General features: G+C 41.1%; 1 protein-coding gene across 2 annotated transcripts in view; it reads left to right on the top strand.

Annotated features, from left to right (window-relative positions):
* The window catches only part of LOC145412352 (uncharacterized), a 53204-nt gene that overhangs the window by 13576 nt on the left and 17487 nt on the right, over positions 1 to 22141 (top strand). For both annotated transcript variants that reach the window (XM_080282240.1, XM_080282239.1), the window contains exons 8-14: positions 1284 to 1405; positions 1574 to 1695; positions 2364 to 2507; positions 2641 to 2716; positions 5454 to 5574; positions 15145 to 15264; positions 18729 to 18879. In XM_080282240.1, the coding sequence (XP_080138366.1) occupies positions 1284 to 1405; positions 1574 to 1695; positions 2364 to 2507; positions 2641 to 2716; positions 5454 to 5574; positions 15145 to 15264; positions 18729 to 18879 (856 nt within the window). The remainder of the gene's footprint in view (positions 1 to 1283; positions 1406 to 1573; positions 1696 to 2363; positions 2508 to 2640; positions 2717 to 5453; positions 5575 to 15144; positions 15265 to 18728; positions 18880 to 22141) is intronic.

The raw sequence follows: 22141 nt of genomic DNA, 5'->3' as shown, positions 1-22141 counted from the left end.
TTGGAAGAAAACTTTTATGGAGACTTCAAATGTTTCAACTGGCTTATGGGGAGAATTGTTTGAGCTGTATGCTAGTGGTTCAAATAGGTTAGAACATCCACAGAAAACATCCCAGATCTGGATGGCCTTCCACGTCAACAGACGATGATCATATTGAGAAAGTGCGTGCTGTGATCCGTGAAAATCATCACCTGATAGTCCATTGTGTTTCTGAAGAAGTAGGCATCTGTAAAAGTTTGTGCCACACAATTTTAATAAAAAACTGAAAGTGCATCGTGTTGTCACAAAATTTGTGCCACATCTGATGACAGATGAGCAAAAAAAAGAATTGTGTCACAGTCAATCAGGAGCTGTTTGATTGTTCGATTACTGATAATAACTTTATGAAAAATGTCATAACAGGTGATGATATGTGGGTGTACAGCTACAGTGTTGAAACTAAAAGGAAATCATCAAAGTGGATTGGAATGTCATCACTGCTGCCATAAAAAACAGTTCAGAGTCTCCCAAATATGAACGTGATGTTGATGGTCTGTTTTTATTGGAAGGCCTTCATTCATTATGAGTTTGTTTCTGTGTGGTCAGACAGTCAGTGAAGAGTTTTACTTGGATGTCCTGAAGCGTTTGAAGGGGGCAGTGCGAAGAAAGAGGCCTGAGACTTCTACGAACAAAACCTGGATGCTGCACCATAGCAATGCACCAACCCATGTGTCACTCCGTATCTGCGAGTCTTTGGTGAAGCATGAGACAGCTCTCATCCACCAGCCACCCTACTACAGATTTGGGCCCAGCTGACTTTTTTTTGCTTCCAAAGTTGAAATCCACCCTGAAAGGTTGCTGATTTCATACGATAGAAGAGATTGAAGTAAATTTGCTACGGGAACTAAGCACCATCCCAGAAAATGTGTTACAGGACACATTCCAGAACTGGAAAAAAAAATTGGTAATGTTTTATGAACAGTGGAGGGGAGTATTTTGAAGGAGGCAAGTCTGATTAAGTTGTAAGTAAAATAATAAGTTTGTTTTTAGAAAAGTTTTTCTTTTTGGACAGACCTCTTATAGGTTCCATTCATGTTATGCCAGTTTTTATTGACCTGACCATCAGCTCATTGCGTTATAGGAAAATTGCACAGTTGAAGCATGCATGTTTGTAATCGTACTTTAGGCTACAGGTATCTGCTTCTGTAGGGCATCAGTTTTTATTATTTGTAATATTGATGTATTGATATTGAATTTTGCCCCTAAAGCGTATGATAGTACTAAATAATTTCAATATTTTCCAGATGGTTGTGGTGAACTTGTTTGCATTAAGCTATTTTTCTGGAGAAGTGAAGATCAAAACAGGTGAAGAAGTTGGCAGCAAGAAGGATGAAGAGAAGCTAGAGAAACCAAAGGAACCAAAGGAGTAAGTTTAATCCACCTACAAAATAATGATGTCTTTTTTTTTTTTTCCCCCATAAGTATAAGTAGTTTTCAATAAACTTTAGAATAGTATTGCAGATAATATCATAGGTTTAAATCATCATGCAAAACCTTACTACCTATCGCATGTAGTTGTTTATGATTTGTACAGTTGTGAGGGGTGCTTGGAGGTGGTGGAAGAGGTGACTGTAGGGATGCTGGCGGCCTTGCTTTTGCCCGTCCATACTATCAGAGACCCAGATCAGCTCATCACGTATCCAGGACTTCCAGCCAGTGAGTTATGTGGTTAAATTCATTATGTGATCTACTGAATGCAATTCATTGCATAATATACCAAATGTAATTCATTGCTTATTATACCAGATATAATTCATTACATGATGTACTGAATGCCTCTCCCCTCCCTCCCCCCATTCACACACAAACATTTGCATGCACCTGCGCACAACCCGCACCTGCACACACTCTCACCTCACCCTCCTTTTCATTTGGCAGTTGTTGATTCACTACTACGGTATCTGACACACTAACCATCCATTCATGATCATGGTGGAAATGGTCATCACCTGCATCCCCTCAAGAAAATGTGATAATTTTCACTGAATTTCTGACAACCTAATGAGATTGAATGGATTGGCTTAGAGTTATTCCACCTCTTCCATCCAGCAACACCACATTCTGTGACTTAATCATGTCATGATTTTCACCAAATATCACAGTCTCATTGCTGGGTTGTCCACAAGCAAGGTCATTTCCAATACCACATCATTTGATGGGTGATAAATGATTTTAATACATGTGGTTTAAACATTGCCATAATTCTTTCCATTCACAAGACTCCCATCATTGGCAAAATTTTTTTTTGTAAATATCCACCTTGATATAGATATTCTTATATCACATATGGTGAAATCTGACTTTAATATTCTGCTTTTAAACAGTTCGGCTACTGTTTGAGTGGGTGCGGTGTGAGAATAGCATGTTGACATCTGATGCCATGAAGAAGAAACAGCAGATCTGGCCTGGACTTTGTACATTAGTTAACAACCTGCAGCAGCATCTGGGTTCTTTTAATGCTGACAAATGTAAGAACACTAAATAAGTTCTCTGTTGGTGGTATATCATAATGATAATCATATTTTCAAATATTTATATAAACTTCATATAGGCTAAGTATAGAACATGTTGAATTTAATGACATTATAATTTCTCTTGCAGATTCTGAAGTGCCATTAGCTGAAGACTGGGATCTGCAGGGTTTTGAACCCCTCCAAAAAATGCTGAATAAATTCAAGTTAGTTTTAGAACAGTTGTTTACTGCAGTATGCTAGGCCTGTATGTCCATGAAGGTATGGTAAGCAAGAGATGATGCTGTTGTTCTTGTTGTGGTTCCAGGTTCTTCTGAACATGAACACATTGAACTGCAGGAACTAACCACTTGTGCTGGGTGCTTCCAGGCAACATTACAAGCCTTTTCCCCATCAGCTAGATTGGTAGTATTCATATACAGTATAATCACTAGAGAACATACAGTAACATCAAATAAAGCAGGAAGCAGTATCCAAAAGCTCAGGCTATGAGTGAGTCTGCAAATACCTGGCTCTCCGGACCCTATCTCACTCCAACCTCGAGGCAGGAAAGGAGGGTTGGATGATGATGGTCATCTTTGGATGACACACAGAGTGACAAATCATAAGGGTTCTTTTAACCCAGGAAGCCATTTACTAAGTTGTATGGTAACCATATCATCAACAAATAGAAGCCTGGTGGGTTTAGTGGGTTAAGGCACTCCAATTGAATGCAGCTTGTAAAGGTTTAAGGGATAGTTTAGGTGCAGTATAGTGCTCACATGCAGTATTGTCACGTAAGGACAAGCAGCTCATCCCTAACTGTAAGTTGTTAAGCCCAGGGATTATCATTTTAATTTTATTCTTGCCATCTCATGATAAGTTCATTCTGTTTAGGATAGAATTTTGATTGAAGGGATTAGATATAACATTGATAAATCCCTTCAGTATGAAAGGCCTTTCATAAGTTGAATAAAGTCATCTGCAGCAGGAATAAACTATAAAGAATGTCTTGTGGATTCAGGTGGTTTATTATGCGGGCCGAGTAGCATAGGCTCAGACCTTCATGCTCTTGATTACAAGGAATAAAGGATTAGATAATAGATGAATTAAAAACTGTCCTTTGAGTATTTTGTAGTAGTATATAGTATGGTATTGTTCTTGTTTGATGATTAAGTGTAGTTGAGAGAGTTGAATGAAGTGCTTGTTGGAGATTTATAAGGAGGCATGGATGAGTGAAACTGTGCCAGCAGAGTAGAAAAAGGCTGTGATTGTACCCCTGTAGAAAAATAAAGGTGAGCGAAGTGAGTGCATGAATTATCATGGCGTAAGTTTATTGAGTGTGGGGTAGGGAAGGTATATATGGAAGAATTATTATGGAGAAAGTAAGAGAGATACCAGAAGTCCTAGTGAGTAATGAACAGGGTGGCTTTAGGAATGGCACAGGATGTGTGGATCAAATATTTGCAGTGAGACAGATAGTGGAGAAGGCTTGTGAGAAGGACTATAAGGTGTTTGTGGCATTCATGGATCTGGAAAAAGCATACGACATAGTACACAGAGAAGGATTGTGGAAGGTTTTGTTCATGTATGTTGTAGATGGTAAGCTGCTAGCATCAAGAGCTTTTATGATGGCAGTGAAGCATGTGTAAGGGTTAATGGGCATCTAAGAGAATGGTTCACGATTGGTGTGGGCATGCGACAAGGTTGTGTGATGTCCCCATGGTTGTTCAATATATATATGGATGGGGTGATGAGAGAAGTAAAAACATGAGTAATGGAGAGAGGGATGGCATTGGTAATGAATGGTGATGAATGAAATATCTCAAATTTGTTGTATGCTGATGATGCAGTACTACTTGCAAATACCAGACAAGAACTTGGTAAACTAGTACAGAGTTTTGCTGATGTCTGTGAGCGTCGTGCCTTGAGAGTAATTGTAGAAAAAAGTAAAATGATGGTTATTGAGAGAGAAGGTGACTCTCAGTGTGATGGAGCAGCGAATGGAGAGGGACTGGAATTGGTGAGAGAGTTCAAATACCTCGGTACAGTGATAGAAAAGAGAGGAAAATGTGCAAAAGAAGTGGAAAGTAGAGTGACACAAGGAAGGAAAGTAGCTGATGCAATGAAGGCCTTGATAAGAAACAGAGGCTTGAGTGTTGCAGCTGCACGTGGCTTACACGAAGAAGTGTTAGTGCCAGCTTTAACATATGAATGTGATACTGTGGTGTGGCATGAAAATGAAAAGTCAAGAGAGAGAGCAGTGGAGATAGGACTGTTGAGGAATGTATAATGTATGTGGAGTACAGAGAGTGGATAGGGTAAAAAATAATTTGATTCGTGAAAGATGTGGAGTGAGAAAGTCTTTGGACGCCAGAGTCGAAGAGAGTGTACTGAGATGGTATGATCATGTCGAGAGAATGGATAACATTAGTGGTGATAAAGGTATATCTGAGCAAATTTGAAGGAGGGAGGAGGCAAGGTAGGCCAAAGAGAAGGTGGAGGGATATGGTGGATGAGTGTGTGAGGAAGAGAGGTTTTCAAGTTGGTGAGGCTGGGGGACTGGCAAGATCGAGCTGGCTGGATGAATATTGTGAGGAGAAGCGCATGATCAGGGCTTTGGCACCCCATTTTAACATGGCAGCGTCTGGATTGACACTATCGGATACATTTATGTGAAGCTACAGGACGTGGTGAATGTTTATGATGTATCCGTTAGAGCCAGAATTCTGGGGGCTTGAATGGTGAACGAATGAAAGCGTGGCCCATTGAACTGGGCAAATTTGGGCTATCTGGACATTGCTACTCCTCACCCAGCCCTAGGGTGGGAAAGGATGTCTGGATGATGATGCTGATGATAATGATGATGTTTTTGTCTCTTAATATTTTATTATGGTGAAGCATTCTCTTCTCTATAAGGATTGTCTGGAGTAAAGTTAGCCAAATCACTCCTGTACTTTGCAGGTACCGTGAAGGCCTCTGTAAGCCAAGTCCTGAAGAGTACAATTGTATTCGTGCTTCAAGACTGACAGATGTTGCCAAGTGGTTCACTGAACAAGTTATTGATGGAAATTCTGTCATCAAGGTATGTCGGGTTTACACTTCATAGCAAAAGGAGGCACAGTATAGAAGAAGTCACAGTAGACTGTAGGTGAAAACTCTCGTACCTAGAGGAGGATACATAGTACAGTCAGCTGCATTTCTGAATGCTTCCTTGGCAGACACATGACATAGTTCCTAACAAAGCAAAGAAGGTGGCAGTTTGTACATTTACTAGTCATACAGTCTGTTTGTTATTAAATTTGATAGTGTTTAGCAAATGAAAGGTTTATCACATGCAGCTGTCATCTTTGGATTTTATTTATGTTTTAATAAATCAGCAAAGAATCCATAATGTCTTAAAAATAATTATATTTAGATATCTCTGGAGCATGTAGGAAATACCTGCAGTAGCAGGGGACAGTCCTCATGATTCGGTGAACCTACCACCTTTCCCTCTCGTCAGCCAAAGGATTTGCCTTCCTGTACCCAAAGACATCTTTACATCTCTCCACCCCATTGCTGTTCAGTCATGTTGCACCAAGTGGACTGAATTATGTCAGTTAGCTCTTGTCAGCCTTTAACCTCCCTCAGTGTGCTGTTAATGAAGTATCACACTATAAAGTCAGCCACCAATTGTGTTGCCAAATTCTATGAATGTTATGAACACAGCATGTAGCTAATAGAGGTAAAATAATTATGGTTATTAAAAATAAACTGTCATAATTGCTGTGAGTATGAAATTTTGGAGATGGTATATTGTAAGTAAATTTAAGTGTTTGACCAGGCCATTCAGCTTGATATAGAATCCTCAAAAACCTAACTGAAAAAAGTATACCCACTTCTTGAAATTGTATTCATTGTGAGGGTACAGCAGTTTCAGGTCAAATTGGATCCATATCTGCTATTAGAATTTTGTGTCTTGTGAGAAAAAAACAGTTTTGACCTGATTGAAGCCTCTATTAACCCCTAAAGACCGCAATTATTTCAGGCAGGATACCTCCCACAACTGCAATTCGGGAGTGTATTGGCGACTTTCACCAAGGGCAAAATGATTGTGTTCTGGCTAAAGACGAAGAATTTACACACCCGGCAATGCAGTCTGAACCTCTGTATGCTTAATGGTTACTGCACAATCGCGCATCAAAGTTAAAAATGGTTTATAATAGTTACCCCTCAAAAACAATCGAAACCTTGCAAATTGTGATAACTACCTTTTTTTTTTTTTTTTTTTTTTTTTTTTTAACAAGTCATTTCAAAGTGTTTTGTCACACCAATCATGAAAACAGGTGCATATAGGTGTGGGGAGATTACTAGGCTGTGGGGAGATAAAGTAGGCTGTGGAGAATAGGCCTATAGGTACAGGAGTTGGAAATAAGCAGCTTTTCACATGAAAAGAAAGCACTTCAGTGTTTTCTGTAACATCAATCGTGAAAACGTGTGTGTATGTAGGTGTGGGATGATAACAAGTGTGGAGAGTAGGCCTACAAGACCTTGGTGGTACTTGGGGAGAAAAATTTTGGCAACAACCAAATTCTCTTGTGGAAACCTCCATTTCAATGGGATTTGTCATACCAACCATGAAAACAAGAGTGTATGTAGGTGTGGGGAGATAAAACAGGTGTGGGGAGTAGCCCTGCAAGGTCTCATAGTCATTCAATAACTAACACAGACACACATAAATGTTTATAACCATCAAGGACATCAAAATATAGTTGAGTAATGCTATAAGTGCATGCATATGAAAGGGAAAAAAAAAAAGAAAGCAATAATTTGTTTCCGATTTCTATTTCCCCTGTACAAAGGAGAAGGGGAAAAATAAGAGTGTGGTAATCATAGGGGCATTTGTCTTCTTAGTATAAAAGGAAAAGTGTATGGTAGGATGCTTATTGACAGAGTTAGGGAAAAAACAGAGGAATAAGTTGGAGAAGAACAGGAAGGCTTTAGGAAGGGAAGAGGTTGTGTAGATTAGATATTCATTCTTAGATCTTTAGTGGAAAAGTTTCTAGAGAAGGGAAAGAAGTTGTATGCGGCTTTCATGGATTTGAAGAGAGCGTATGACAGGGTCGATAGACAAGGATTGTGGAAAGTATTAAGAATGTATGGAGTAGATGGGAAGATGTTGAATGCTGTGAAGAGTATGTATGATGGTGCCAAGGCTGCAGTGCATGTGTATGGTGAACTGACTGAATTTTTCTCTTTGAAGGTTGGGTTGAAACAGGGATATGTCATGTCTCCATGGTTGTTCAATCTGTACATGGATGGGGTAATAAAAGTGGTACAAGGTAGGGTAGTGGATGTTGGAGTGGCCCTGGTGAGAGAGAGTAGTGTTTGGAAACTCCCTGTACTGTTGTTTGCAGATGATACTGTGTTGTTGAGTGAAGAGGAAGGGGAGCTGCAAGGCTTAGTGGATGAGTTTGGGAGAGTGTGTAAGAAACAGAATCTAAAGGTGAATGTAGGGAAGAGTACAGTGATGGTCTTTGAGAGAGGTGAAGTCAGTGAATGTACAGCGAGGTTGGATGGTGAGGAATTGGAAAATGTGAGTACGTTTAAGTACTTGGGTAGTGTGATGAGTAAGGATGGAGGTTTGGAGCGTGAAGTGCTTGAAAGGGTACAGCAGGGAAGAAAGGTTGCTGGTTCCTTGAAAGCAGTGATAAGAAACAGGGAAGTGAGCATGAAAGTGAAAAAGTTACTGCATGACAGTATTGTGATACCAACTCTAACGTATGGAAGTGAAGCTTGGACATTGCTGGAAGGACACAAGTCAAGAGTGAGAGCAGTGGAAGTGAGTTATTTAAGAGGAGTCTGTGGAGACACATGGAGAGACAGGCTGACAAATCAGGATATAAAGGACCATTGTGGTGTGGATGTGGATGTGATAGGAAGCGTCAGGAGGAATACACTGCGGTGGTTTGGCCATGTGGAGAGGATGGAGGGTGAAAGACTGACGAAGAGAGTGTATGTGAGTGAGGTGGAGGGGGAAAGAGGGAGGGAGAGGCCGAGGATGAGATGGAGGGATGGGGTGGAGAGGTATATGAGAGAGGGGGGTGTGAGTTGGGAGCAGGGCAGTGGAATGGCGGGGGACAGGGCGACATGGAGGCGATTTGTTTGTGGTCACCCCGAACGGGATTGAGGCGTCTGGCAATAGATAGGTAGAGACTGTTCTTATTTATCACACTTATCACTACACATTTATCACTCTTATCATTACAATTATCACATTACACTCACAGTTATCATTACGATTTCAGCAACAACCTTGCACCTCTCGGGGGTCTGTAGGGGGTTAGAAGGGTAGTGAGGGACATGGTGGGAGGGATGCGATGGGGTTCAGGGGGGACACAAGGCTAGCAGGGTGGTAGGAGGGGCAAGAGTGGATGGGAAGGGACACAGGTGGTGGTGGGAGGAGAGATGCAGGTGCATGGAGGGGTGGGAGAGTGATGGGGGACAAGGAGGGAGTGAGGGAGTGGAGTAGAGCGTGGCACGGAGACAGCCCAGAGAGGGGGGGTGCCTCCCCACCGCCCGGGTTGGTTCGATCCCCCCTCGCGCCACCTCAGGGGTGAGATCTCATTGGCCTGACACCATGTACATCATAATCAGGGCGGAGGAAGCGCTCCACAGTTTTTTTTACAGGCTCCACTCAATTGATGCGATCAGGCATTTTGACATAAAACTCAAATCGCATCAATTGATGCGATTAGGCTTTTAGTGGTTAAGGTTCAAGTAGAACCAAAATTGTTGCATCCTCACAATCAAAAGTAATTTTACTTAAATGTAATTTTTCCATTTGAGCACTTCACAGTACTGTGATACAAGACACAAGCACACACCAGCCTCATCATACAAAACATGCTTCCCACACTAGCTACCAGTGTTGTAGTCAAGACCAGGCACCTCAAGACCAAGACCAGATCCTTCGAGACCAAGACCAGACCCTCCAAGACCAAGACCAAGACCAAGAATTTATGTGTCTACTGAATGAATGGAAAGTAGCTGCAGCCTGCAGGTGCTGCACTGCTGGTCAGTTTTCACGAGTGTCTGGGCCCCAGAGTGAGTGCACTAGTACCCCAATCACCCAGTTGCAGATTGTGTATTGATGCGATACTCAACACCTTTTAAACGAATTTAAGTTGATTATCGCACATGAGTTGAATGAGGTCGAGGAGTTTTTGGTAAGACATTTACTAAGAAGAATGAAAGGGAGAAGAGGACAATGGGGATAATTCCCAGGGCCAAAACTCAAGAGTATGGAGGGACCAGGGCCCACACCAGGACTGTGACAATTTTGCTTCTTTTTCTGGCCCGTGTCAAATGTTTTCCAGGCATCCCAGGGTGCGGTCATAGCTCTCTACGGCCCTGCACACCGATGTTACGGCTTTTGAAAGTTTTTTAAGTTTTTAAACTTTTGAAAGTACAGTTTTGAAGGTATAATGTATGGTGTTGCATACTTTGTCAGTGCCATTGTACTCATGGATAGCTGTATCTTCGTCGTGCTAAAGCTGGTTTTCGGAAGACTAATTTTCACACTTCTTTCCGAGCTTTACCCGTTCCCAAACGTTCCGTACACAACATATTCATCTTGCGTTTCTCTTGAACAGTCGAGGGGGACTACTTATTTTTCAGGATAATTACACAAGAGACCGAAGGGATTTCAGGATACAGAGGTGGGAAACAATTTTTGTAAATATAAAATGTATATTTTACTTCGATAAGTGCTCCAAATACTTCTTATGGTTGTACCCATTATTTTTTTAAGAGAACAGTTTTCACTAATTTTCCCCCTTGAAAGGGGCCCTCATTCGAGTCTGCTCACTGCCCTTCTTGCTACCACAGATGATTTATCGGCCCCCAGGTGGCCCCCCAACTTTAGTGGGGCGAGAAACACCACTGGACCACATGGCCATGGCCCCCGCTTATAGGTGAATAAGTTGTATGAAATACGAGGGTGGGCGTGAAACGCTAGAAAATATTCTGATTTCTTCTGAAAAAGGTCACATAAGCCACTGCAGGCCTCCGTGATAGCCATTTGGAAGCTCTGAAGGGTCATAACTCGAAAGGTTGGAAGCCACAGATGTCTGACTTGGCCCCCATTGCTCCAAAATCCTGGCTACGCCCCTGTAAGGGAGGAAATATACTTACAAAATTTAATATGTGTGAACAACTGAACATCTAGGTAAAATATTTCTGCTTTCATTGTTTCATTGGCATGAAGAAACAAACATAGGAAAATAGAAATTTTTGTGGTTACGTTTTCCGAGCGAACTAGCTAAACCTGTGGTGTATGTGTACGAAGGATGCAGGGACTGCATACACCATACATGTATATGAAGTACACAGAGGTGAACAGAGCTGCAAACATGCGTGCATGCAAACAGAGATTATCACTGCGAGAATGGCTACGTCATGCATGCTCTCTCAACTAGCACGTGCTCTATCGGCATTCACAGGGCTCAGCTCATGCATCATCACCATAGCACTAGCCAGGCAGTATCTATAGACAGTACAACGCTGTATGGCGCGCCGCGAATCGAATCAGCCATGATTTTTTTCCACGTATGATCATAAATTCCGACCTTGCCCACGCCACGATGCACTTTGTAATGCTGGTCTCGACCTGGTCTTGAGCCAAAACTCCGAGACCAGAAACTTCGAGATCAAGATCAAGACCAAGACCACGACCACGTCAAGCGAGACCAAGATCAAGATCGAGACCAAGACCGGTCTCGAGACCTACAACATCTAGCTACCTAGCAGAATATGGCCATCCATGAAATATGTTTAGCAACCAACTAGTTAATCCATTCTGTGCATGAGAAAACATTGCTAATCTGTATTATATTTTCATGACCCTAATTTTACAAATGCAGGCATACAGTATATGGTATCATTCCATGGGTTGAAGAAAGAATGAATATTGCCTGTGTCACACAAGAAACAAATGGTGGGAGCAGGACGATGATTATGTTTCCATTTTTGTGTGTGTATTTGTTCGCTGAATTATTTATTAAATTTCTTTTAGAGGCATAAGGAGGTGGTAGCCCCTTATTCCAACAAATGCATATGCTTTGTAAGCAGTCTTGTCCAGTACAGTCATCCATGCAAGTCGTGTTTCATCTCCTCCTCCTCCTCTTTCCATGTGCAGTACATTATCTCTCCATGTGCAATCATTCACACAAGTCAGGTTGCCTCTCCTGTTCTTCTTTCTCCATGGACTTTGAAAACCATTTTAGTTTGTCTGCAGAAACTGATACTGTTGACACTGCCAATTCATCCCACTGATTTTCAAAGTCCATGGAGAGAGATGTAGGAGTAATGACATGGCTGCTGAGGATGACCGTACAGTACCTTATGTAGCACAGGAGGAAGGTTGACTGTACCAGAAAGCTGTTTTTGTCTTTTGATTAATGACACAAAAAATGTAAAGTGAGGGAAGTTCTACATTGTGTGGAAGTAGCAGGATGATTACTAAACTTGAATTATTTTAAGTTACAAGTATTTAATCATTCATAATCACGTAATTTTTCATTCCCAATTTTCTACTATTGAATTTTATGACCAGTATGTTGTTAAGATTACCTGACTATCATTAGTAAATTTGAGTATCATCATCATCATTATCATCATCTACTTTGTGTTCTCTCCTGAAAACCACCAAACAGAGGATATCTGTGACCGAAATGCCTCCAGGCAACCTTATCTTAACACACCTCTCTCACTTTCTCACGTACCCATCCTTCTCTTCCTTGTGCTTCACCAGTAAACTGCCTTATGCTCATCTTTTAGACCATATAAACTCTTCCCCTACCAACGCTACTCTTGATCTCACTTTCACATCATTTTACCCTTAAAAGCACTTTCTTCCACATCATAACGCCCATAAATTTCATTGGTACACCCTTCATCCCAACACCTCCATTTTATTCAAGAATTTTTTCCAAATTAACATTTTGTACATGATTTGTACATATGTGTGCATGGTACTGTGATATGCATCCTTCTTTTATAAGGATACTGGGTAACTGTGAAATGCAAATACATTATCCATCAACATTGTCATATTGGTCAGTCCAAATTTTCATTTCTGGTAAGGAAAGCAGGAGTACATGGCTCTTTGATTTGAGATTTGAATAATAGGGGTTTGAGTGTCTTTTTCTCACTCCTGTGTTACTTGACGTATGAATGTAGTTGTAAATCAGGTGTTGAGTGATGGAATAGTCACAGCCAGAGACCAGAATTCATACTGTATCTTTGTTTACAAATCCATAGAGGATGGATGTATATATATATATATATATATATATATATATATATATATATATGTATATATATGTATGTCTATAATATATATATATATATATATATATATATATATATATATATCTGTGGAGGTCTGTCAGATCATATGATTGTGGTATGCAAGATGAGAGGAGTGAGGTGGACCAGGAGAGAGAGGAGCAGTCAAGGAGGAAGACAGAAAGTCGAGAAACTGAGGATCAAAGAAATGGCAGATGAAAACAGGACCAACGTAGGGGAGGGGTTAGAATCAGTGAATGGGAATGAAATGGATCTGGACAGCCTGTGGAATGCATATAGGGATTGCTTGGTTAGGAATGCTAAAGTGTGCGTGATGTGGCAAGAGTAACAACAAAGAAGAAAGGAACAGCATGGTGGGATGAAGAGGTTAAGAGAGCAGTGGAGGAAAAGAAGTAACTAGAGTGGTTACAGGACAGGGGTTCAATTGAAATAAGAACTGAATATATTGAGAGCAAGAAGCACGTAAAAGGACTAGTGAAGAGTAAAGAGAAGGAAGTAACTGATGATCTGGGAAGAAAAATGCATGCAAATTACTCTGAAAATAGGAAGTTATTCTGGAAAGAGGTGCAGAAAGGTAAAAGTGGCAGCAGAAGGAAATGTGAAAGTGTGAAGAATGTAAGTGGTAGACTCTGAAAACAGGAAGTTATTCTAGAAAGAGGTGTGGAAATGTAGAAGTGACAGCAAAAGGAAATGTGAAAGTGTGAAGGATGTAAGTGGTAGATTATTAGCCCATGAGGCTTAAGTAAGGACCAGATGGAAAGAATATTTTGAAAGCCTAATGAATGGGAATAGAGAGAGCAGGGCAGCTGTAAACATGATTGGTTTTGGGGGTGTGCAGAGAATGAATGCAGTGCCAGGAAACGTGACACCAGCACAGTGAAGAATGCTGTGAATCAGTGAAAAATGGGAAAGCAGCTGGGGTTGATGAGGTGTATGCAGAGATGATTAAGCCTAGTGGAGAGAGCAGAATGAAATGCTTGTTGGAGATATGTAAGAACGAATGGATGTGTGAAAATGTGCCAGCGGAGTGGAAAACAGCTGCTATTATACCCCTGTACAGAAATAAATGTGAGCGAAGTGAGTGCAAGAATTATCGTGGAATAAGTTTATTGAATGTGGTAGGGAAGGTACATGGAAGAATTGTTATACAGAATGTAAGAGAGATATCAGAAGTCTTAGTGAGTGATGAATTTGCAGTAAGACAGATAGTGGAGAAAGTTTGTGAGAAGGCTTGGACTTGTACTTATTCACACCAATAATGGACATAAAGCATAAAATAAATGAAAAGGAACCAGAGGATGAGGAATTAGAAGTGGTTATGGAAAACAGCAGTGTACAGGGTACTTACAGCTTGTCTGTGGCCGCCTTCTCTAAGGCTTTGGCGGTGGTGAAAATGCTCTTGAATCACGTACAGTAATCAAGTGTTGTGCTGCATTTACAGTAATTCTTTGCACTGTGAGTTATAATTGTTTAACACTGCACATTCTGCTCTTAATTGCACCACGCCAGTTTCAACCACCAGTTTCAGTTGCCAGTTTGCACTCCACAGTTAATCCTTGGCACTTTAAATTCTAATTTCTTAACACTTCACAACACTGTAGATTCCCGTGTGGTCTAGTTGCGAGGCATTGCAGTTTATTCACTGTTTATTCACAAAAACAAGCACGTGTGGCATCCATTGCGATAAGCATCTACTCATGATGACAGTTAGGCGGTAACTGGTGGTAAGGGAGGAGCAGGGTTGCCAGATCGAAATTCGGCCACATTACCAAACTCCTCAATTTTCATTACCAGATTTAATTTTTCATTACCAAATTCGTAAAGCAAGCATTTATTCTTCACTAATTATGTATACAAGTGGAATATTAATCACTCTCCTTATAATTAACAGCATGTTGATTATTTTCACGCAATGTAGGCTAGCAGATTAATCAGACAGAGCAGACAATCCACCATCTCAATCCTGTGTATCCTCATACCTGTGAAAAATCCGTTTGGTAATGCATTATTCTGATTTATTACCAAATGAATTTTTCACTACCAAATTGGCCCACATTTGGTAGTGAAAAATACCAAATGGCAACCCTGACAGGGGAGGGGGAGGGGGGATGAAGGAAGGGGTGAAGGGGCTGTGGTGTAAACAGCTGTTCGGCGCTGTGCAATAATTTCAAATTACAGGTGGGAAAACATTCAGTTTTTGGGGGGGATTTTTTTTGGGGAAGGGGTGGTTCCAAAGGTCCAGGCCCACAATGTCTGGAAAGTGGGCGTCCGGATAGTAGAGGGATTACTGTATCTACTGCAGGTGCGTGAAGGAAGTGCCGAAGATCCAGGTGGACTTACATTCGAGCCAATGCATCATTCCAGCCCTCCTGTGGATGAGGTGCGCGCATTAGAACAGCTTTCTCTCCAGCCCAGTGTGGAGGTAATACTAGAATCTTTTTACAGTACTTACTTGCTGTAACAGAAGTTGGTTCTCCAAAGTTGCCACTTTATGGTTCTAGACCCCATCTGTGAAAGTGGTAAAGATGCATGTTATGTAACAGTAATAGAGATCCCTTAGTTCCAGTCACTTATTCTCTAGTCTTTTATGCATGATAAAGAGCAACCAGATAGAGTATGTCCTGGTCAGGAATGCTGATAGGAGGTTAGTGAGGGATTTAAAGTTATAGGGAGCAAGGAGTGAATGTAGCTACACAGGTTATTGGTATATGACATAGTGCTTAAAGAGCAAGTGATGAAAAAGAGGACCAATGCACGTAGGAGGAAAATATGGAAGTTGATAAATCAGATAGTGAAGGATGCCTTCTATAGTGAAATGAGTAGAGTAGTGGCTGAACAGGGAGCTGTTGACAGAAGTGTTAACGAACAGCACAGAGTTGTCAAGAACATTCTCCTGAGAGTTACTGAGTCAGTATGTGGATGGGCAAGAGGTCCCCCAAGACATAAAGTAACTTGGTGATAGGATGAGAGTGTAGATTCTATAGTTAAGGAGAAAAGAAGGCTTTTCTGGGAATGGAAAAAGGGTTTTAATAAAGAGGAATACTTGGCTGCCAAGTGTAGGGCTAGAAAAGAAGTTTACAGGGCAAAATCTGAGTCCCAGAGACTTTTACTGGAAAACTTAAATGGTGTGGAAAGGAAGAATATTTAAGATGGCAAATCAGATGAAGAGGGAAAACAGGGATATCATAGGTGCACAGTGTGTGAAGAATGATGAAGGAAAGATGGTGGCGAACAGTGATGATATTAAAGATGTTTGGAGAGAGCATTGTAACTGGTTGTTGAATGAAGAGTTTGACTGGAACTGGGCAGGTTTGGAGCCAGCAGATCCAGTGTTTGGCCCTTGGCCTTTGATTAATGCTGCTACTGTGAGCAGGGCAATAGGCAGGATGCAGGTGAAGTAGGCAGTAGGTGTGTCTGGGTTGACATCTAAAATGCTGAAGGCCTCAGGAGACATATAGGAGTGGGGTTAGTTACTCGATAAATACGATTATAAATGAGTGTGTTGTCCCAGATGATTGGCTGCAGAGTGTGATTGTAAATGTGTACAAGGGGAAGGGTGATGCCCTGGTAAGACTAAATCAAAGAGAAATAAAGCTTTTGGACCAGATAATGAAGGTAATGGAGAGAGCTCTAGAAGGTATGATTAGAGAGTGTGAAGATTGCTGAGATGCAGTTTGGGTTTATACCAGGCAGAGAGACCACTGATGTCATAATCATTGTTCAGCAGTGTCAGGAAAAATAGTATTGGAAAGAAAATTGATCTGTACTTTGTTTTTGTTGACTTGGAGAAGGTCTTTAACAGAGTCCCTAGGGAGGTGGTAAAGTGGGGAGTGAGAAAGCTTGGGATCGATGAGTGGCTGGTTAGGGTGGTTATGGCTGCATATGTAGGTGCTCCCACCCGGGTAAGAGTGAATGGAGATTTTGAGTGATGAGTTTTCTGTGAATGTTGGTGTACATTGGGGGTCAGTCTTGAGCCCCCTGTCGTTTATCATGGTACTTGAAACCCTCCCGAGTGACTGTGGGAGATGTATGCCGATGACTTGATGTTGATTACGGAGAATAAAAGGGAGGTGGAGGAAGGATTTAGGAACTGGAGAGATGGTATGGAACTCAAGAGCTTAAGAGGAAATGCAGATAAAACAAAGGTGATGGTATCAAGGGTTGGTGGCAGTACTGTCAAAGAAGAGGGAGAATGGCCATGTGCGATTTGCCACAAAGGCATAGGAAGTTATTCCAACTTGTGCAGTGTTTGTGATATGTGGGTGCATAATAAATGTAGTGGTATTAGAAGTAGACTATGAGATAATGATAATTTCATGTGTGTAGTGTGTTGGGGAGAGCATGTGGAGATTTCCAGACGTGAAAGGATTGATCTTCCTTGTGAGTCTTTTGAGGGTGTGGAATAGTGTGTTTTACCTGGGAGACATGTTAAGTGCTGGAGGTGGGGCTAGTGCTAGCTCTGTGGCTAGAATGAAGAGTGGTTGGAAAAAGTTCAGGAAGCTGTTGCCTCTCCTGACACTGAGAAGGCTCTCCCTCTGTGGCAAAGGATCTTTGTATGTGGCATGTGTTAGGAGTGTAATGCTGTATGGTAATTAAACATGGACAGTAAAGGAAGAGGATATTCGCAGGCTCAAACATACAGAAATGACATTAATTAGGTGGATGTGCAGTGTGTCCTTGAGTGCGAAGCCTGTGGGGACTAGGTTTACAATTCAGTAGGTAAGACGTAGGATGGGACTGGATTGTATTGGTGTTGTGATGAGGAGGGCTAGATTGAGGTGGTTTTGGTATGTGGAGAGGGTGGGGAATGACAGTTGGGTGCAGAAAGTGATAGGTGTTAACGTTAGGGGTAGGGTTGCGAGAGGTAGACCAAAAAAGACTGGGATGAGGTCATTGAGTGTGACCTCAGGGATAAGGGACTGAGTAGGGAGGATGCTAGAGATTGAGCAGCATGGAGAGCGGCCATTAAGTGACCAAGGCCAACACATGCAAGCATGTTGGAGCCTTTAAAAACAAAACTGGGAGCCATGTGCACTGATGTGAGCCATGAGTCACTGATGTTTCTTTGAATGTGGCACACACAGGTGTTACATAACATGAATATAGAGAATCCACTGTTAATAGCTTAGCAAATTGTAACAAAAGCATATTCTGGTCCATGATCATGTTTGTCAAGACTTCCATTGAGTAACAAGACATTCTCAAGCATTATGATTTCATATCATGCAAACAGATTTACTAGTTGCTATGATGTGATAGTACTGTATTTATAGTGTGATAGAAAAGAAAAGACTAAATTCATGATAACAATTTACTCTTTGCTATGACATCATTTGCATAGGTTTGTCTTGCAGTATTAGCCCCTTTAATGTGAGTGTCAATCTTTTTAGTTTATTCTTGCTGCTCCTAGATTATAATATTCTGCATTAGGAGAAGCTCTTCAAATTGAAACAGTTTTTGTAAGGCTGTATCAGAGGCTATTTTCATCTTGAGATCTCAAGAATACAATGAAGATGGCATCCCCAGAAAACCAAAATATGCATGATGATGATGATGATGATGATGATGGTGATGATGACATCCTGTCCTGTAAAGGATGAAATGTGTTCTTTAGTCCTTTGTTGGACAGGCTTCTCCTTTATCTGCATGAAATCACTTTGTGGTAGCCAGAATTACCTAAGGTAGTGATGTCCTTCAGTGCATTGTTAGCTGTGCTGCTGTTGTTGGAGTTCAATTTATTATGATACTGTATTCCAAGTGGTAAAAACTTAATAGTTTCAAGCCATACAAAGTATTGTGCTGTGTGTGTGATCTTTACATTAACAAGTTGTTTATTATTATAGTCATACATTAGTTTTACATAACCTGACTACAATAACCCAACAGGATAAGTCTTCAAATAGACGTGGGAAAGTTGGAATTTTGAAACCCCAGGGCTCATTAGAGAGAGCACGGGAAACCAGGGAACAGCAGGATTCAGCAGAAAACATTGAGAAGTCACCAAGAACAGCAGGTGAAGAGACCATGAGGGAGCAAGGTACAGTATAGTTAATTCTTCAGGCTTTTTATATCATGAAGAATAACAAGTATATAGAGTTTAGAAGTCTTATAAATGCTTCTGACCTCAGATGCTTGTGAATTAGCTTTTTGTTAGGTTGGCTTGATGACGTACCTGGTGTAACAGTAGCACATGGGTATTAATGCATTTTCTGTGCTGGAAACTAGACAATAAACTTGTACAACACATTTACATTTTAAAAGCAGTTTGCATGTTTGTGAACAGGTGGGTGTTTGAGAATTATTATACATCCCTCCATCATTCTGATTTAATATACAATACTGTACTTGCACTTTTAGGAGTGCCCTTCAGCTGAGTAAGATTGTGAGGCACAAACTAAAATGAAATTCCCAAGTAGACAATGAAACAAATACTGTACATTATTAGGTCTGTCCAAAAAGAACCAAACTTTTTAGATGGAGTACATACATACATACAGTCATACCTCTAAGATGTGCATAATTGGTACCTTAAAAGTGCTCATCAAACAGAGTGCGCATCTTAAAAATAATGTAACTTATGAGAAATATTATAATTGGTTTTGGGCTCACCAGTCCTAGGCACCTCTTTTGTCCATACAGTACTTGTAAATTTTCACCTGCAAAATAAGCATGTAAAATTAAAATATGTATATCTATTACTTATTTAACGTTACATGCATGTTTTACATGCTTATTTAAAATGAAAATGAAACAAAATGGTGTTAATTTGTTCACCCAAAATAAATGGTTGAAAATAATTGGTCTCAAAGGCCATATGATGGCTGAGGAGGGTTCTAAACGTCACATGGTCACTCACTTCCACTACCGCTACCACCATCATCATTCAGGATTGCCTCAGCATCTAATCCATCAAAGTCCATAGCAGAAACAGTTGACATAACATCATCCACTTCGTCATCCATTTCACAGTCTGTCTCTGGCTGACGTCGAAAATAATTTAGCTTTTTTTTTTTTTTTTTTTTTTTTTTTTTTTTTTTTTTACAGTCAAGCCTGACGGGTGTTCCATCCATTTCTATGACATAAACATCACAAATTGGGGAGAGTCTTCTCTATGACATTTCCTTTGCAAATGTGTCTTAGGTTAGGGGTTAAGTTTGATTATGTTAGGACAGGTAAGGTTAGGTTTGGTTAATTTAATAACAAAGAAAATTTTTTTTTGGGGGGAGCAGATAGTAGGGGGGTTTTCAAGAATACTCCCCCAGTATCCCTGCTTGTCGTAAAAGGCGACTAAAAGGGTTGGCGGAGGGTTAGTGCCCCTCCCCGGAAAACAACTAACTAAAAAAAACAAACAAGAAGCCTCGGACAAGGACTGACCAAACGTTGACGACCCAGGACCGGACAAAGGACTTGGTAATGTGTACATGGAATGTAAGAGGAGCGAATGATGAGGTGAAAGAGAGAGAGATTGTCCAGGTGCTTGAGGATGCGAAAGTGGATGTATGTGGAATAACTGAAACAAAATGGAGAGGAGAAAGTGTGAGAGAATGGGAGTATGGATGGGGTATATGTGCAGGAGTAGATGAGAATGAGAGGGCAAAGGAAGGAGTGTGTATAGTTGTGAGTAAAAGATGGAAGAAGAGCATAAGACAGTATGGATCAGTTGGGTCAAGGATTGTGTGGGTAAAGTTGAAAGTTGGAATACAAATGTGGGCGATTGTGTGTGTGTGTATGCGCCAACGCAAGATCGTGCTAGAAGAGTGAGAGAAGAGTTCTGGACAAATGTGGAAGTGTGCATGGAAAAGTTTGGAAGGAATGAGAGAGTGTTTTTGATCGGTGATATGAATGGTAAAGTTGGTAATGTGAAGGTGGATGGAATAGTTGGTGAGTGGGGTGTGCCTGCTGAGATAGATGAGAATGGGAGTGCGTTAGTGGACATCTGTGCTGGGAGGGGTTGGTAATAGCCAATACCCTCTTCAGGCATAAAATGATCCACAGGTATACATGGCGAGTGATGAGAAGGGTGGGTGGTGAACTGAATGAAAGGAAGGCAATGATTGATTATGTGTGTGTGGATGAAAGGATGCGAAGATGTATATTGGATGCAAGAGTTTATAGAGGTTGGGGGAGTGGCCTTTCTGACCACTACTTGGTGGTGGCCAGAATTAGGATGCAAGTAAGATGGAGGAATAGAAGAAGGGAAAGACGAGAGGAAGGAGTAGTTGCAAGGAGAGTGGAAAGGTTACAAGAGGATGAGAAAAAGGCAGAGTATAAGAGAGAAGTGGAGGAACGATTGGGCAAATATGAATTGGAGCAGATGGGAGACGTGGAAGGTGTGTGTAAGATATTTACAGAAGAAATATGTGCAGCATGTGATGTGGTGTGTGGAAGGAAGAGAAGACGGAGGGGGGGGTGCAAGGAACAGCGTGGTGGACTGAAGAGGTGAAACAGGCTGTGGCACAAAAGAAGAAAGCATACAATGAATGGATGAGAAATAGGGGTGTGGAAGAAGTTGAGAGGCGGAAGAGTTATATGTGGAAAGGAAGAGAGAGGTGAAAAGATTAGTAAGAGAGAGTAAGAAGAGAGTGGATGAGGAATTTGGAAGGAATTTGAGTGTAAAGTGGAGGGACTGTAAGAAAATGTTTTGGAGAGAAGTGAAAAGAGTAAGACAGGGTGGAAGTGAAGTTAGCAGGGGAGTGAAAGATAAACATGGTAGATTACTAGTGGAGAAGGGAGAAAAAGTGAGCAGATGGAGAGAACACTTTAAGGAATTGTTGAACGTAGAGGATGGAAGTAATGCGAGTATAAGTGGCTGGGGAATGGCTGGGAGAAGGAGGGAGGTGAGAAGACAGGTAGAAATCAGTAGGATAGAGGTTGTGGAAGCAATGAAGAAAGTTAAATCGGGAAAGCCCCAGGAATTGATGGAGTGTGTGGTGAGATGCTGAAGCATGGGGGAGAGATAGTAGTAGAATGGATGTGGAAGATGTGCAGATTGGCCTGGGAGGAAGGTAGAGTCCCGGAGGATTGGAAGTCAGGTATAATTATTCCCTTGTACAAAGGAAAAGGGGAAAAAGAAGTGTGTGGTAATCATAGGGGCATTTGTCTTCTTAGTATAATAGGAAAAAGTGTATGGTAGGATACTTATAGACAGAGTTAGAGAAAGAACAGAGAAATTAGTTGGAGAAGAACAGGAGGCTTTAGGAAGGGAAGAGGTTGTGTAGATCAGATATTCATTCTTAGATCTTTAGTGGAAAAGTTTCTAGAGAAGGGAAAGAAGTTGTATGCGGCTTTCATGGATTTGG

Source organism: Coenobita brevimanus, chromosome 93, assembly GCF_032717465.1.
Source record: "Coenobita brevimanus isolate Jiangsu-jjx chromosome 93, ASM3271746v2, whole genome shotgun sequence".
Taxonomy (NCBI): domain Eukaryota; kingdom Metazoa; phylum Arthropoda; class Malacostraca; order Decapoda; family Coenobitidae; genus Coenobita; species Coenobita brevimanus.
The sequence above is the reverse complement of the archived record's forward strand: the minus strand, read 5'-3'. Positions and strand labels throughout refer to the sequence as shown.